Raw genomic sequence first — 18,754 nt, forward strand, 5'->3', positions numbered from 1 at the left:
AGTCTGCATGATATGCAAAGCATGGGGCACAACTCCAGTGTCTAACTGGTAAAGTTAATATACATAAAATAATTGTAACGTATTGTATGTTATTTTGGATGAAATTATATTGAATGGGACATATCTGTGTATGTTGTTCCCCTGGGCACTGTGTAATTATCAGCTGCAGGCTCTGAATTAATAAGAAATGATTGATAGCTGCATGGTGTAGAGAGGGGTGAGTGCTGCACTGTGAACACTTCCTCCACATACATGGCATATATACCTCTATCCTTAGCAATTGCTATTATCATTAAATGTACCATGGCCAATGGTGGATAGATGTCTGCATTGTGACTGTTATATTAGAGTATCTAGTCGCTGCCACTCGGTAGTGTCCACACAAGACAAGATTACTTTGTGTTAGTTGCCTACTATCATGAAGCTTTGTATGACAACAATTATGGGATTAAATATTACTATGAGTAGAAGACTGTTGACAATCACATGTCATGATCATGCTATTACAAACATGACAATCACATGTCACGATCATGCTATCACAAACATGACAATCACATGTCACGATCATGCTATCACAAACATGACAATCACATGTCACGATCATGCTATCACAAACATGACAATCACATGTCACGATCATGCTATCACAAACATGACAATCACATGTCACGATCATGCTATCACAAACATGACAATCACATGTCACGATCATGCTATCACAAACATGACAATCACATGTCACGATCATGCTATCACAAACATGACAATCACATGTCACGATCATGCTATCACAAACATGACAATCACATGTCACGATCATGCTATCACAAACATGACAATCACATGTCACGATCATGCTATCACAAACATGACAATCACATGTCACGATCATGCTATCACAAACATGACAATCACATGTCACGATCATGCTATCACAAACATGACAATCACATGTCACGATCATGCTATCACAAACATGACAATCACATGTCACGATCATGCTATCACAAACATGACAATCACATGTCACGATCATGCTATCACAAACATGACAATCACATGTCACGATCATGCTATCACAAACATGACAATCACATGTCACGATCATGCTATCACAAACATGACAATCACATGTCACGATCATGCTATCACAAACATGACAATCACATGTCACGATCATGCTATCACAAACATGACAATCACATGTCACGATCATGCTATCACAAACATGACAATCACATGTCACGATCATGCTATCACAAACATGACAATCACATGTCACGATCATGCTATCACAAACATGACAATCACATGTCACGATCATGCTATCACAAACATGACAATCACATGTCACGATCATGCTATCACAAACATGACAATCACATGTCACGATCATGCTATCACAAACATGACAATCACATGTCACGATCATGCTATCACAAACATGACAATCACATGTCATGATCATGCTATTACAAACATGGTAGTTCAGTAAACCTGTACAAAACTCACAACATGATGACACACGTCATTATGGCCCTGGACATGATGACACATGTCATTGTGGCCCTGGCATAGAATCAATGAAAGATTGTTAGTTACGGCACTTTATAATTTCAACACCTAATAAACTACTAATTATCATGAACCATGATAGTGGGTTCATAATAGGGATCACAGTGGAATTTTTGAAAATCCTAATAGAGCAGTCACCTAAAACCAACCTTAGAAAGCAGACTCGAGCACAAAACAACACTCAGATGGCTTATTATCAAACACTGAACTCAGACAAATGGTGATATAGCAGTAAAAATGGTCCAGACAAAATTTGGAAACATTCAAAGGTTTACATTACCACCCCAGTGATCCCTTCTTGTTTCGTGGCTTTTTTCAGCAATTCCTATTTCTTATTTTAAATTTTTAATATGTCTAGTTTGTATTGTAATAATAGCAGTTTTATAGAATGCAGACTTTCTTTTCAAAACTGAATAAATATTATGACAAGTAGTTTGTGACCATGTGCCAGATGGTTTTCATACTACAAGGGAGATATTTGCATTATGATTGTGTGTGTAATTATTTATATATTACGATACTTTTGATAACATGTTCATGGGTGGCTCCAGCTTTTTGGGTTGTGGTTTTTAAACTTCATGTTGTATACACACTCATAGCATGCTAAATCTAGGAATATGCAATTTTGAAATAATTGTATTATAGTCTGAATCTGACACTCAGCATAACAGGATACTTGCAAATTGCTTGCACAGTATCAGGAAATGGAGCAGGCCAGAGTAAAGGAATGAGACCAATCTAAATTTAAATTCCATTTTGGTCTATCCCCCTAGGTAACTTTTACAGCAAACAAGTATACAATGCTGCATACTTGCAATAATATATTTTTTTATTATGGCAGTTTATAATTATTAACTGTTGTACTATTATCTGAATAAATTATAGCTACTTGCATGACTGATTTCTGGAACCCTCATAACTCTGCCATTGACAGGTAGTTACACAGCTCGTGTTCTTGGTACCTGTAAAGTGTGACATATGAGGCTAATTAAAATGAACAGGGTTTAACGACACAAGATCCTGGAAGCTAATTGAATTACAAACTTGTAATGATCAAAGGTTCTCATTATTAGACCATGGTTTGTTCACATTAAGATCATGTGGGTATACAGAATTTGAGAGATCAGGTGTCTGATAGTACTCCACACTTGCCTAGATGTGATCATTATTATGATAAAAAACACTATAAACCATTATTAGTTATTACACTAAGATGATGTGTACAAATAATATAAACAGTTTAGAGGTCGGTGCCTGGGTATGCCATGTGTAAGGGTGTGTGTCTGCTAGATGGTGACTGTATCCTAGCAACGGAGTGATGAGCAGTATCCTTGGTAACCAGTCTAGTGGGGTGCGCCTGGTGGCCCCATGACAAATCATGTTGCTGTGGTACCTGTTGCCGTGGTGACATTGACTTGTGTGACTTTGGTTGCTGGTGTTGCACTTGTTCCCATGGCAACTGATAATCCATTGGTTTATTCTGATGTTGAAAAGGAGGTGAGCAAGGCGGCGAGTATTGTTGTGAACATGACAGAGTTAATGAGGTAATGGGGGGAGCCCCTGGGGAGTACAGGTTATGTGTTAACAGTTCAGGTGATGGGCTTCCACTGGTCCCACCACCTTCAGGACTACAAGTACTATAGCTAGTTGATGTGAAGGTACTCTGGATTACATCAGGAGCTATATCACCAGGAGACTCCACTAGGTCACGACGTGGACATGTCTCATCCGAACTACCCTCTTCTTCTTGACCATAGTCATGGTTACCCATCAGGTTAGCATCTGTAGTTCTTGTTGACTGGTTGCCATAGTGATGTCTGGTGCCAGCCCACTGCCGTAGTAACATGGGTCTTTCTGTGGCTAATTCGGAATGTTTAATTGGTTTGTGCTCCATTCTAGTGGAATGGGAATGAGGATTGGAGTGTCCTCCACTACCACTTGAGGTGTCTACAAGATTGCGTAACGAGGTGGGTGTGGTGGGAGTAGCACTACTAGACAATGATGAAGGCTTCATAGTTCTCTCAAGAGTAGCTAAAGAGTTTCTATCATCAGTCCAGGTAGAGTTGTGAGGTCGACTATTACGATAAGACGTTGGCTTACTCTTACCAACAAAACTACGTTGTGACTGCTGAGGTTGATCATTTAGTGTTGTGGTACTCATGAACAAACTCTTTGGTTTACTACGCATACTGTCTTTCCTAGTTACCGTCGTAGCAGGGGGTGGGGATGGGTCTTGTCTCTTGTGACGAGCTTCCTCCATACGATCCCTAGTTACCATGGATACTGGTTGATAAGGTGGTGGGGTCTCAACAACACTTTTGTTGCTAAGTGACGTGATCTCCTCAAGGTCCCTACTGCGGCTCTTTTTACGAGACAAGTTGTTAGGACTGGCCATTGTTGCTCGTAGTGTGCCCCTCCCCCCAACCTGTTGATGGATCACTGGACTGGTCATTGTAATGTGACGTGTGACCACGGGAGACTCAACAGTAACAGGCATCATAACAGGGGAATTCCTCATCATCTTAGGACTGGTTGTCATGACAAACGCAGGACCATGGCGATATCTCGGACTAGCAGGTGGTAGCATTTCCTTATTAGGAGTTTGTGCTGATGATGGCCTGGAGTTGTGGCCTCTTAACGGCTGATCATGTGACCCTATCCTAGCATCATGTGATCCCATTCTGTGGTGCTCATGTGACCCCACTCTAGGTGATCCCATTCTCTGATCATGTGATCCCACTCTTGGATCATGTGGTGCCATCCTCGGATCATGTGGTGTCATTCTCTGATCATGTGATGCCATTCTTGGATCATGTGATCCCATTTTTTGATCATATGAACCCATTCTGTGGTGCTCATGCGATCCTCCAAACCTGTGATCATGTGACCCCATTCTCTGGTGGCGAGGATGTGTGGAAACCTGTTGATCCTGTTCAATCATGTTCCTCATTTCCTCAACCTGTTTCTCCAGCACTAGTATCCTAGTTTTCACCCTGTGTTTATCAAACTCTAATAGCTGCATACGTTCATTAGCATCGTTCCTCTTGCGTTGGAGTTCTCTTCTTCTCCTCTTCCTGCTGATCTCAACTGACATTTGTTCTCCTCCAGTTTGTAGGGCTCTCTGTTCATCCCTCATCTCTTGCTCGGTGTAACGTTGTTCCTCTACCTTCAGTCGATATTCCTCATTAGCTTTCTGTTGCTCCAACTTGTCTAGTTGCAATCTCTTCTCCTGTAGTTCAGTAATCAACAGGTGCAGACTTTGCTGTCTGCCATCATCCTGTTGGCTTGCTTCCCCATCAATCACTGTATCAGAGTCTGACTGGCTATTTGCCCCCACTGGCTTGTTAGGTTGTTGTTGTAGCTGCATGGTAAGAGCCATTTGTAGATCAGCTGTCATGTTGATCTGTACTGGGATGGTGTCCCTCTTGGGGTCAAATTGTAACATAGCTTCCTTAGTGAAGTAATCCTTCTTCATGAAGTCATCAAGTTTACTGGGTGATGATGGCTCCTTCAGTTTACCAGAACCCGTTCTATGTTTGTGGATACTCTTATTAGAGCCCCCCAGAGACTCCTCTAACACAGCAGCAGATGAAGGCAGTGAGTTGTTAGTTAGCTGCGATGGCTGTACATCCATGCTGAGGTTAACTTGATGATCAGGCAGATCCTGAGATGGTTCTTGAAGGTATTTAGGACTGGAGCGATGTAAACCATTTTCAGTTACCTCATCATGGTTGTTGTCATATTTGCCCTCAAGCATCTTGTTATTGTGTTGTTTCCATGAGCTGTGTCGACTGCTGCCACTATTTTGTCGTAACAGTTCTGGGGGTGTGTCTCTATCAGATGGCACCCTCACACACCCCAACCTGCTACTATGGTAACTGTTGCTAACCGATGAGCCTTCACTGTCGTCATGGTAACATAGAGGGGATTCCCGGTCACTATTATTAGCATTCAGTTTAGTAGGTCGGGATGAGGAATGATGGGATAATCGTTCAGCTTGTAACCTCTTTTGTTCCATCAGCCATCGAGTTAGTTGAGGATTATTAACAGGAGATGACTCATCAAGACTAGACACTTTCTGAATACTCAGTACTGTAGTGCTGCTCTTCTTCCTGCTACCCCCTCCGGCACTACTGTTGCTTCCTCCTCCACCTCCCTGGTGTTGCCTCATCTGCTCCTCACGACGACGTCGACGTTCTTGCTTGAGGGCAAATGAGCTCTTGGCAGCTATAAGGACATGCAAGACATCAAGTTAAATACTGCCTGAGGGCATATAGTGACTTGTACTATAAGACAAATCATATGTTTGAATTGTACAATCGTTATGCAGTGATGGTCACAAGGACTAGAGCTAATGATGAAACATTTGTTGGCCTTACAAGCTTTATACTGCCATGGGTTTACCAAATACTCACATGTACTGCAATGTCGAATGTAGCACAACAGTTTTAAAAGATGACCCAGAAAGAAACCTGTCTATGTTTTTTAGAGAGGGCATCAGAAACCCTTTCTGTGACCTTCAACCTTCAGCACATCAATTGTGACAATACAAAACATACACTACAGCACATCAATTGTGACAATACAAAACATACACTACAGCTTTCATGTCTGACCAAGTGTATTGCTTCACTGTAAGGAATCATTCATATGGCCTCCCTAATATTACACAACACCCTACAATATTAATGTGGCCAGCCAAACCCTCATGACAGGGTTAACGTGAAATGATTAAATAGCTAGAGGTCAACTCACCTAGTAAAGACAACACAATGGACATGTCTGAGAAATTCTGGTCCATTTTTACTACAATAAAGAGGCTGAGGCTGTTGAGAGTCCTTATTATGGAGGTATCCTTATTTCAGGGAGTTTGTTAAGAGAGGTTTACATTATTCTACACACTTACAGTTATTGTTGCTAATAAATCAGTGTGTGGCGTATTGGAAACATACCTTGCCGGTCACCATGGTTACTATCACCTTGACGATCCAGTGTGGACACTTTGGTCGACGGAGTATTATAAGATATCCCATAGAAGTCAGCTGCATGTTTAGCAACTGTCAGTGTGAATGTGGTGCCTGTCTTCTGAAGTAGTTTTGCCGCCCTGCAGTAACCATAGCAACACAGTGCGAGTATGGTGTATAACAAGAGAAAATACCAACAGACAACACACAGGACAGGATGACATGTATGCAAGTGGCACTAAGAAATGAACACAAAGGTACTAATGTATATACTGCACACATGGACACACAGGGACATGCAGACAGACAGACAGACAGACCATAAATACATCAGTATTGGGGCAATTACTTTTTAAAAGTAACTCGTTGCATATTTTATATTATTTACAATTGAACTATTTACATATTACCCATAAAATAAAGTAACTATAATAATATTACATATTATATTACTTTGTGTCCACAGCCTTAAGCTGTCATGTGTGAAACTACCACCTTATCACTTGACAGGATTGTGTTGTTGGACAATGTGCAAATCTTGGATATAATTGCAAGAAGCTGGTGAATAAGCTCCATTCATTATAGTTTCTTCGTTGTGGCTAGGCGTTACTCAGTGGATTACTAACGAGATTAGTAACTTCATTACTTGTAGTAATAAAGTATTAGACTTACTTCATTACTGTTACATTTGTAAGTAAAGTAACTTGAGTTATGTTACCAGTTTTTATAGCATATTTCGTTATATTACTTGGTCACCACAAAAGTAATAATTATTGCATAACACGTTACATAAGTAATGTGTTACCCCCAACACTGGAAGACATACAGATAAATGAACATAACTACACACTACAGGATATGAGGAGACACATACACACCGACAGACAAACTCACTCATCCTGGCTACAGTCCACTAAGCTATGATCATCCACTCTTAGTAACTGGTCACCAACCTCTAGTCTACCATCCTAATATGATGTAGCTATTAATAGCACTACTATAATTAATGCCTACCCTATGTATAGCTCCACCTTCTGCTATCGACCACACAAAGATACCCAGGTTGCCATGGGAACTCTGTGTAAACAGGAATATAATAAATCACCCTGATTAATGCCCACCAGTTACCTTTCCTCCACCAATACTGATTCCTAGCGACGACTGGTTCACCTTAGTAACTGTGATGCACATGATCTTTGGCATATCCATCGCATCCTGCTGCATCTTGTGATCACTCTACAGTGATTGGTTAGAATAATAGCCAATCAAGTGTCACCATACCTCATTAGTGTTGCTCCTGTGATAGACACGCCCACTGGTATCCATGGTAGATACACCTAGCAACCAACCAGACCATATTAACTAGACACAAGGATTGATCACTTCTCTTAACAAACTCTTCAAATTAAAGGACACAAAACCTCCATTAAGATCCCATACATTTTTACCTCATCTTCACCCCAAGTCTCTGTTATAGAAAGTTAGACCATACCAATTGATCATCCTAGGAAACCTACAATGTGTACAGAGATAGCCAAGAGACTGTTAATTAAAGTATTTTGTTACTACTGTGCTTTTATTAGAGCAGCTGTATATTAGAGATGGACTGATACCACTTTTTACCAATACTAGTATTTGTATTGAAATTATCTGCCGATACCGATTCTGAAACCAATACTAAGCATTGAAGCCTAGACAAGTTTTTTATAGAAATTTTACTGTTGTGATACATAGCTAGCTATTAAAATATCACGGTAATTGTTCAGTTTGATTGATCTCAGTTCAATCAAGTTTCAAAATATTCATTGTCTAAACATGATAAACATCATTGTGGATTATTAATTTCTTGATCTGAGGTAGTTTTCTTGTAAGTTTATTGATTAGGTATTAATTGCGTGGGCGGCCGATAATTCTTCAATGTTTTTTACAACCTTGCAACCAAACCTTCTCATGAAAAAGCAAACCAAGTAGTCATAAACTTATTCTTTGAGAAACAACTGCACTGTCATTTAATTACAAAGGATTCGTGTGCTCTAATATATTAGAATACACACAGAGCAATTGTAGCAATACAGTGATTTGCATGTCAGTTGTCAGTCATACAAAAATTCTGAATGGGACTCATGTGAAAACCAACCAATGATAGGCGGCCAGACTTTTTCAAATTCTGATTGGCTGTTTTTCATGTGATATCACCAGCGAAAAGAATTGTAACAGACAACTGTCTTGCAATTTACTGTACTGGAAAAAGGTAACAAAGGCTTTGTTTTCATTACTTTGTTAGCTCAACTAAGTTATTTGCTACTGGAAACTTAGCTAGAGATGGTTTAATAAAAGTGGTGAGTGTCTACTGGTGGTATCTGTACCTCGTATTACCGATACCGATCCGATACCACTGGTATCGGCATCGGCATCAGTCCACCTTTACTGTATATCATGTTCAGTGTATTGAATGGAGCTGGTCTGTATACAAATAAATTTAGTTCATTAAGTTCACCTATCTTGGCTAACTCTGTAGTGGTGTACTGTAATCTCAATTGTTACAGTGTTAGTACTGCACTGTTTCATGACAATATATAATGGCTCTATTGGTTTTGCAAGTGTAGGGGCTTAGCTTTTGTTACTACGACTACTAGTTAGGGATGGGCAATTATTCGGTTATTGTGATAATCGTGATTATTTTGTTGGCAATAATCAACATCATCTGATTTTAGTCAACTAGTGGTAATCGAAATTGATTAGTGTTTTTTATTACAGTGGTTAAGTGGACAATAATCGTGACAATTGTGATAATGGCTCTTGACAATATGGCAGTACCACCCATCCCTACCAGTAGTAGTATGTACAACCATCTTTTAATGGATCATGTGGTTTTAATGGATCATGTGATTTTAATATTATCTAGTTTGGCAATGTGACCCAACAGATCTGTGACACGTGAAATAAATTGTAAATGGCCTTAGAGGCTAGATTGTAAATGCTGCAAGTTTGAAGAATGACATTACTGACACAAGCAGCAAACTCTATCCCAGTTAACCCATCATAGTGACTGTTTTATAAGAGTACTTCACAACAGGTGTGCTCTAATTGGAGTAACAGAACAGAACCAAGTATCAAACAGTACAGTTGTACTGTGTAGTAGGGTTCCCCCTCAAGTGACATGTACTGCTAAAAAACAAAGCAGTCCCTAAAAACTATCATGGAAACAATTAGCAAAAATCACCTTATATGGAATAGTCTTAGCATCAATTACAGCATTAAAATTGCGAAAACACTTACAGGTGTCTGGATATTGAATTTTTTTAAAATTATCATAACCCGAATTTTCGTCTGCCTGCCAGCCAGCCTGCCTGCCTTCAGTTGCAAGGCTAGAGGCCAAGCGAATGATGGTAGTTATGAGGGAAAATCCCTAGCTACTTGGCATTGTAGCAATGTGGGAAAATCCCTACTTTGGCACTACTTTTACTCTAGTATAAATCAATGGGTTTATGAACAATCCACTTATCAAACTATTGTAGTAACAGAGGTGTGTTCACTAAACACCCTCACTAAATATATCCTAACCTCCTGGTGACCTGACCAGCTAGTGTGTGATAACCTGGTGACCTGACCAGCTAGTGTGTGATAACCTGGTGACCTAACCAGCTAGTGGTGATAACCTGGTGAACTGACCAGCTAGTGTGTGATAACCTGGTGACCTGACCAGCTAGTGTGTGATAACCTGGTGACCTGACCAGCTAGTGGTGATAACCTGGTGAACTGACCAGCTAGTGGTGATAACCTGGTGAACTGACCAGCTAGTGTGTGATAACCTGGTGACCTGACCAGCTAGTGTGTGATAACCTGGTGACCTGACCAGCTAGTGTGTGATAACCTGGTGACCTGACCAGCTAGTGTGTGATAACCTGGTGACCTGACCAGCTAGTGTGTGATAACCTGGTGACCTGACCAGCTAGTGTGTGATAACCTGGTGACCTGACCAGCTAGTGTGTGATAACCTGGTGACCTGACCAGCTAGTGTGTGATAACCTGGTGACCTGACCAGCTAGTGTGTGATAACCTGGTGACCTGACCAACTAGTGGTGATAACCTGGTGAACTGACCAGCTAGTGGTGATAACCTGGTGAACTGACCAGCTAGTGGGTGATAACCTGGTGAACTGACCAGCTAGTGTGTGATAACCTGGTGACCTGACCAGCTAGTGTGTGATAACCTGGTGACCTGACCAGCTAGTGTGTGATAACCTGGTGACCTGACCAGCTAGTGTGTGATAACCTGGTGACCTGACCAGCTAGTGTGTGATAACCTGGTGACCTGACCAGCTAGTGTGTGATAACCTGGTGACCTGACCAGCTAGTGTGTGATAACCTGGTGACCTGACCAGCTAGTGTGTGATAACCTGGTGACCTGACCAGCTAGTGTGTGATAACCTGGTGACCTGACCAGCTAGTGTGTGATAACCTGGTGACCTGACCAGCTAGTGTGTGATAACCTGGTGACCTGACCAGCTAGTGTGTGATAACCTGGTGACCTGACCAGCTAGTGGTGATAACCTGGTGACCTGACCAGCTAGTGTGTGATAACCTGGTGACCTGACCAGCTAGTGTGTGATAACCTGGTGACCTGACCAGCTAGTGTGTGATAACCTGGTGACCTGACCAGCTAGTGGTGATAACCTGGTGACCTGACCAGACAAGTCAATAACTTGATCTGAAGTTGTGTGTGAAATCATCTTAAAACAATAATATAAAGTTTTATGAAAAATTTAGCTAACAAAACAATCACTTTGGTGAATGGAAAGTAGTTTGGTTAACTGAGAGGACATTAAATAAATGAATTTCACTTATTTGAACACTTATCAAACTCTTGGAGCGAACATGTCACCTAACTGTTACCTAACTCACACACCGGTTGCAGTACTAGTATTAACACTGGACGTGTGTGGGAGGTAGAATTATAATATATGCAAATGTCTTGCAGAGACGTAGCCAGACCTGGGCCACCTGGTCAGGGCATGTATAATTGTACTCTATAATAAACATCAAGATCGAGATACTCTAATAGAACAGTCACCAGTTAGGCAAATATGAGCAATAGAAGTTACTCTAATAAACTGTTAATCCTAGCCTCACATCAAATTTCAGAGGGTATAATGTTTAAAATTTTCCTAGGTGGCATGTTGTCAGAAGCCATAAAATTGAAGATGGAGATACAAGATGGAGATACTCTAATAGAGCAGTCACCCTAATACAGCTGAAACCACTCTCAGATTCAATTTCAGAGGGTCTAAGTTTCAAAAATTTCCTGGGGTGGCATGCCCCCAGACCCCCATAGGTTGGCATGCTTTGCACACTAAAGTACGTCTTTCCTGTAGTGACTTGCTGTAAATATATAACTAGGCTCTGGCATCACCAAAGCCTGCCTGATGTCTTGTCTACATACAATAGAGCGGACACCCCTCTTAACAAGCCCTCCAAATTAATGACACAAAACCTCCCTATCTACTATATAAAGTTGAAATACTGTCTGTCTGTCTGTGGTCCAGCTAACTCCCGAACAGTAGCACTGATTGACCCCAAATTTGCTACACGGCACCAAGAAGTTTATTAATAGAAGTTTATTAATATAAGTTTATTAATAGAAGTTTCTAGCATGTCCCGTTTGCTATACAGCGCTGAAAAATTGCCATTATCCCAAGTTCGTAAATAGGTTTTTCGAGTACAGCTACTTCCCACTACATGGAATGGCGATTGCAGTCCTATGCCTTTGATCTACGTTATAATACACACCCATTGGTGGTAGTTAAATGGAGTGACGTCCATTTTACAAAATCCATGCCAAGCAACACAAACTCGCGAGAGAATAGGAGTGCATCCTCCTGGAATATGAACTCTGGAGAAGAGTACGAACAGCACAGGCCTGAACTGAATGGGATAGGAATACAACTTTGGGTAAGCCAAAGACGGAAGCTAACGGGAGTGGTCGGGGCTATGAGTGAGCCGCACCCCTGATGATGATGGAATTTATAGTTCACACTTGGCTGGCACAGCAGATGGATAACAGTGGTTAACTACGGGTATTTGTAGGCCCACCTTTAGTCTAGCTTTAATGTCCTGAATCACATGATCAGCTGGCAACTTCAGTGTGTAGATATTCAACTTCACTGTGTATTCAACTGATCAATCATATGGACGTTCATGTCACATAATTATATACACTTGCTGTTTGTTTTATTTTATTACGACATGTGTATGTCAATGTCAGAAAGATTATACAAAACTTGAATGCAATAATATTATATGTGTTACAATTGGTGAGCTAAATGACAGACATGTACACTAGAGTGTATTTTGATTCTACAGCAGTACATGTGTGGTTAAGTACATACAATACAATATTCGAAGGGCAGGTACAATATTATATCAATCATTCAGCTCAACCTGCACGAAGGGCAGGTACCACAGCTAGTCCCTAATAAGGACAAAGGTATCCACACATTGTCATCTCTTAAAGAGGACCACCTCTTCATTGTAGTGAAAAATGGATCAAACTAAATCTTGATCTAAACAGTGTCGTGGTTAATAGAGAGGTCCCCACTACTCTATACATACATTTCAACCAATTCTTTATCACCTCCAATACAAGTACACCGTATATACACTACAGGGTTACTTACTGCTGAAGGATATCGGAGAAGGGGCGGAGTATCCGCCCATAGAATGTGTAGACCCCACCCTACGCCAATCACTGTTCATCGTGAAATCACACAATCCTATTGGATGAAATATCATAACATGATGTAACCACTGATAACAGATTTACTATGTTTTACTAATAGGTGAAGCAAGAGTTGCTGACAGTAAATAGTGAAAGATGAGGGATGACATGTCATGAGGGGTGACATGTCACTCTTCTAGTTTCTTGCACCATATTACACTACCATCAACCAAAAAATTAAAATATACACATTTTGGATAACACAAATGTCATATAAATGCTCAGCACAGAAATTCAAACCAGTCACTGGCTGAATGAGAAGTTGTGCTACTATTGCAGACATTAAGGCTACGTCTATAATAAAGGACGATCCCCACAAATCTGCTGGAAACATCTATGAGAAAGACAAAACAGAAATTGACAGTAACTGTTTTCATGAGATAGCAGCTGTTACCAGGTGATCATCCTCAATTCCAAATGGCCAGGCAATATTTTGGCTAGACTCACATTTCCAGCCCCAAGAAACTTTTAGTTAGTTACCTATTAACTGATGCATGGTCACCCTTAACAACATCATCCCTAGCCCCACTAAACATCATATGTCCCACAAAGTGGCACCCCCTGTACAATATTACTGGATTAGGTGATGATGATGATATCCCTTTACTGAGTAGCTCTTACTAGTCCATACACTGATAATGATCCACAGCACAGCTGTATAATTATGGCTAATGGACACATCAATCCTCCTCAGGTGACAAGTGTGTGTAGATGGGAAGCCATAACAGTGTGGCGTGGGAGAGAAGCCATATCCATGGTGCTGTGCGTGACATGGCACTAACCATAGATGGTCACTATGGTAACCAGAACTAGTATGGCTTCACCATATGGAGTGTATTGTGATAAGGTGACAAGTGTTCCTATTGGAGGGAATATAGCCAATAGGGTGACCCCCACACATGTTACAGGGGTCACTAACCTAGAACTCTAGACCATATAAGGTAGCCTGCTGGGGGACATCCCCAGGAAACAATATAGTATGGTAGGATCAAACTTCTACCCAACTATGACAACACATTTTCAGAAGGGCAATACTCAAAAGGGGCTTTACTCCTTTCTGACAATAGCTCAATTGCCACAATACAATAGATGTACTACAGCATCATTCAAACACAACGTCATCTCATGTGAGTGCAAGTAAAAGACATGGCACCCGTTTCACTCACGAGTATTTATCCAAACAAAATGGGATGAATACTCACAAGTGAAATGGGTACCACGCCACTTAATTAGCAACTATTTTAATTGCTTACACTATCACGAGATGACGTTACGTTTGAGCCGTACCGTATAAATGGTGTCCACATGTTTATGATGTGCTGTTAATGTGCGTGGGAACAAAACACTCTTGCAGTTTGTGAAATAAAGTACACAAATTCTTATTTTACAAATGAAGCCATAGCAAGTTTCTACGATGAGCTTGTAGAATTCTAGTGTTGCAAAATTAGTCTGTGAAAATTAATATTTTCTACACAAGTCTACAAGCAGTGCTACAATTTGAAGTAGACTGAGCTAATGGTATTGTACCATATACACATACAAATTGTAATTTTCACAGATTTTGCAGTCGCTTAGCTCTCTGTGTACTGCTCATCCTCTACAATTATTAGCTCTGTGCTACACAGTAGGTAAACTGAGTGAAAACAAGTGATCCTTGAAAATAAGACTGTGAAATCTGTTCATTCATGAAAACTATGTACACGGTATATTTAATATTGAATTTCATGATCAAGACATCATGATGAAGACATCATTAACCTTAAAGACTTCTGTCACCCTTCTTAGCTCCTACAGGCTAGCCACTAAAGTGACTGGTACTAGCAGTAACTTTCACAAGAAAATAAACACAACTGGTGTGAAGGCAGTGGCACGCGCACAATTATTATGAAACTATCTTTTCCACACTAAGAGGACTTCAATATATTTCCCCCAATTTACCATAAGACATGCACACATACACACGTACAGACAGGACATACACACATACAGACAGGACATACACACTAACCATGATCAATGAAAGGTTGCAGGTAGTCAAGGAAACCAGAGGGGATATCCCTATGCCCCTCACAAGAGTAACCACAATTTGGCAGCCTGAAGTCCGCCAAGTAACTAATTGACATTTCCTCTTGTAGACAAATCCTCCGCCCTTCAGCTAGAATACGCACATCCACTGTAGCCTTTGCTGTGGCAATCAGCTTGTCAACAAGGCTCCGGGGCAGTGGGGCATCACCATGGTAGTGTGATAGTAAGGTGTGTACTTGTACAGAGTTCAACACTTCATCTAAATTATGACTGGTCCCTCCTATCATTGCCTCAGGGCATTGTAACAGCTCCGCCGCCTATAACAGCAGTAACACATTATTGCCATATATAGTAAGTTGTTCTCAATGAAGAAGTGACTTATCTTGTTACAAGTAGGGCTGGGACGAATATTGAAAACTACCTCAAACATTCGCTAATAAAAAGTTCGAACATTCAAAGCTTCGATGTCAGCTTTCAAGTTACAAGTTTTCTTGTATTTATGCACATCCTTCTTCTTTCTAATCCTATTTAATAAGTTTGTAAGCATTTGGAAAATGCATAGCAGCAGTACTGTATGACATGATTGCAAATGGGCGTGTCCGCTTTACTGCAATCATGTGTAGGCAAACACCAACTAATGGCTGAAAGGACATTTTCCATGCATTATCTATCACTTTATAAGATCTTTTAAGGTTACAACTACGGTTACAACTACGGTTACAACTACGGCTATATCTACCTGATCAAAGATGAACCAGGTTATGTTTACTGGTTGATCAAAGATCAAAATACCTACCATTTGTCAGAATTTGATCAAAGATCAACCAGGCTATACCTACTCACACAAATAAATTTGAACCTCAATTGTCAAACACAGTAGAAATAGTTATCATGTATTGTACAAGACCATGAATACAAGATAACCCAGTCAGTGTACAAGACCATGAATACAAGATAACCCAGTCAGTGTACAAGACCATGAATACAAGATAACCCAGTCAGTGTACAAGACCATGAATACAAGATAACCCAGTCAGTGCACAAGACACACAGATGTACACACAGGCGTACACAATTGATACAGGACACACTACCTGACATATAGACATAAGGGTATACACACATACAGACACACATACAGGATACAGGTGTGCGATAACAAATTTAAACATACTTCTCTAGATAATTGAAACAAATACATTAACTGGCAATAGCGTAACCAGTAAAGTGAGCAAGCTACAATTTGATGTATGCTGTGCGTATATCTGATCATCGAGATATCGTAGGACTTATCAACATAAGGATGATTGGTTAATTTAGTAAATTATAGTAAACTTCTGGTATACCAGATGGTGTAGACACCTCCAACTCTCCCATCACTTGTGCAGTGTTAAAATTTTCACTGCTACTGGACATACACACATACAGACACACACTACTGGACATACACACAGATGTACACACCTGTACTACTAGGCACAGTTGACAATTGGTAGTCCGCTCCAATCCTTGTCGTTCAGCCCAAGCCTCAATCCTAGCTAGTCTCTGTCTCAACCTCATTCCCCATGATTGGTGACAGTATCCCGGGGTAACCACCAGCTGGTTAAACACGTTCACACAAATTGCTCTAAACAAGATTGAAAAGATTTGGATATTGAGGCCAGGGTTGACATGGTAACGCTTCAATAGCTGCATGGTGGACGATAATGTCATTAGAATCCGTCCAATGGTAGGGTAGCAACCATCTTGTTGTTGCCGTGCTGACCGGCCTATATGTATAATATCAGGTTCCATGTCACACGAGTCATCATCATGGGATATATAGGCGTCTTCTGAATCTGCTTCATGGGAGGCATCTAATAGAGCCGGTAACCATAGTAACAGTTCCCTCAACACACACTGGCAGAAATGTTTGAAACATTGTTGGATTAATTTAACCAATGGTGTCTCATAGTCTCCAGCCAATAATGCCAGGTCAGAATCTCTCTTGAGAAATTGTAGCAATTCTGACACATTGGCCATCCAGAATGCCAGTAGACTAGCTGAGTCTCGACCCTAAACAATTGTACATTATTAACAGGGTTACTATTGTATATTGTATATATACTACACACAGACAGACATTACACACAGACAGACAGACATTACACACAGAATAGGAGATATAGATAGCCATTCAATGGTTACATGCCGTACATGCCAGGGGGTGTATGTTACATGTCACACGGTATGTATTACAGTGTTAATGATATACTGGTCATCCCACCACATGGAATCTAGTCAATTTGACTCCAGTGACAACAGTAGCAGCTCTGTAGTAAGGTTTAGTAGTAATGAGAACCTTCACGGGTCAGTCCCTGCATGGGTCGCTCCCTTCACAACCAATCTTTGTTTTGTTTAGCAATCAGGAATCTCACTATAACACTCAAAATCAATGCTATAGTATATTGAAGTACAGCTGAACAATCACTTCAGCTCATATAACCGTTGTATGGCTAAAAGAGACATTGCTATGATGGTTTGTATCACGAGATGAATACTTTGTCAGCTGCTAAATTGTCTGTGTGATATTCAAAGAAATCAGAGGACGTTGGTGACACATCATTCACCTTGTGATCTAATTCAACACTAACACTTAAAATCAATTCTAAAGGACAAATTGTATATCCATCTCATATGTGTCCCAGATCCCTTACAAACCTTCACAACACATTACTAGCTAATAAACAACCCTTAACACCTGGTGCCATATTTGGTAGTGTAAACAGACATCATAAGGTTGTGGGAATAAAAATACTTTTTGCAAAAATGTTAACAAAGCAAAATCCCTCAGCCACAAATAAGGTGACCAGCACAGCTGCTGCTGTTATATCAAATTGTGGGGGTGACAAGAGATATGCAGCAGTTATCATGACAATTAATATGCTGTTTAAAGCCATACTAGTTACTAATGGCCTCTGGGAAACTGAATTATATTAGTAGGACAATGCATACCATGAATTAGTCCATTATGTTGAGTATGCTTAGATGGATCACCTATTTTCAAACTAACGACACAATACGCTTTTACCTCTGAAAGAAGACAACCTCTCATTGTAACAAAAAAGTTGTACATTTGACAGAAGCTGTTAGATGCAGACATATTAAAGGTTAAATGCTTCTGGCACATGTGCAGTTGTAACACAATGGCAGCCCATCAACCCTAGCCACACAAGCAGTGAACACACACCAGCACACAACTACAATGTTTACTACACTACATGGGTATGGATATTAACATGTATTAGACAAGTGTGTAGTGAGTGCATCTCTAGACACTTGGTGGCTTAGGGCCATTTTTACTACAAATTTTTAACCTAATATACCGTACCTAGCGTACTGTATGATAAAGACTTCCAGAGGTAAAATGT

The 18,754-nt window shown here is 40.4% G+C and overlaps 2 protein-coding genes across 2 annotated transcripts in view; one reads left to right on the forward strand and one right to left on the reverse strand.

Moving 5' to 3' along the window:
* Positions 1-460: 460 nt before the first annotated feature.
* Positions 461-1,498, forward strand: LOC136259479 (uncharacterized). Its single transcript, XM_066052966.1, has one exon. The coding sequence runs from the start codon at positions 461-463 to the stop codon at positions 1,496-1,498; it is 1,038 nt and encodes a 345-aa protein (XP_065909038.1).
* A 1,237-nt stretch (positions 1,499-2,735) lies between these two features.
* LOC136257405 (afadin-like) overlaps positions 2,736-18,754 on the reverse strand; it is a 34,210-nt gene continuing 18,191 nt past the window's right edge. Inside the window, exons 6-14 of the mRNA XM_066050594.1 lie at positions 16,809-17,399; positions 15,328-15,661; positions 13,219-13,314; positions 7,824-7,879; positions 7,671-7,778; positions 7,557-7,619; positions 7,437-7,510; positions 6,531-6,682; positions 2,736-5,805 (exon numbers count right to left, since the gene is read on the reverse strand). Of these exons, the coding sequence (XP_065906666.1) occupies positions 2,819-5,805; positions 6,531-6,682; positions 7,437-7,510; positions 7,557-7,619; positions 7,671-7,778; positions 7,824-7,879; positions 13,219-13,314; positions 15,328-15,661; positions 16,809-17,399 (4,461 nt within the window). The 3' untranslated portion in view covers positions 2,736-2,818. The remainder of the gene's footprint in view (positions 5,806-6,530; positions 6,683-7,436; positions 7,511-7,556; positions 7,620-7,670; positions 7,779-7,823; positions 7,880-13,218; positions 13,315-15,327; positions 15,662-16,808; positions 17,400-18,754) is intronic.

The sequence above is a fragment of the Dysidea avara genome, chromosome 6 (genome assembly GCF_963678975.1).
Source record: "Dysidea avara chromosome 6, odDysAvar1.4, whole genome shotgun sequence".
NCBI lineage: Eukaryota > Metazoa > Porifera > Demospongiae > Dictyoceratida > Dysideidae > Dysidea > Dysidea avara.

Coding starts and splice junctions, on each gene's coding strand:
- LOC136259479 (XM_066052966.1), top strand. CDS start 461: ATGAGTAGAAGACTGTTGACAATCACATGTCATGATCATGCTATTACA.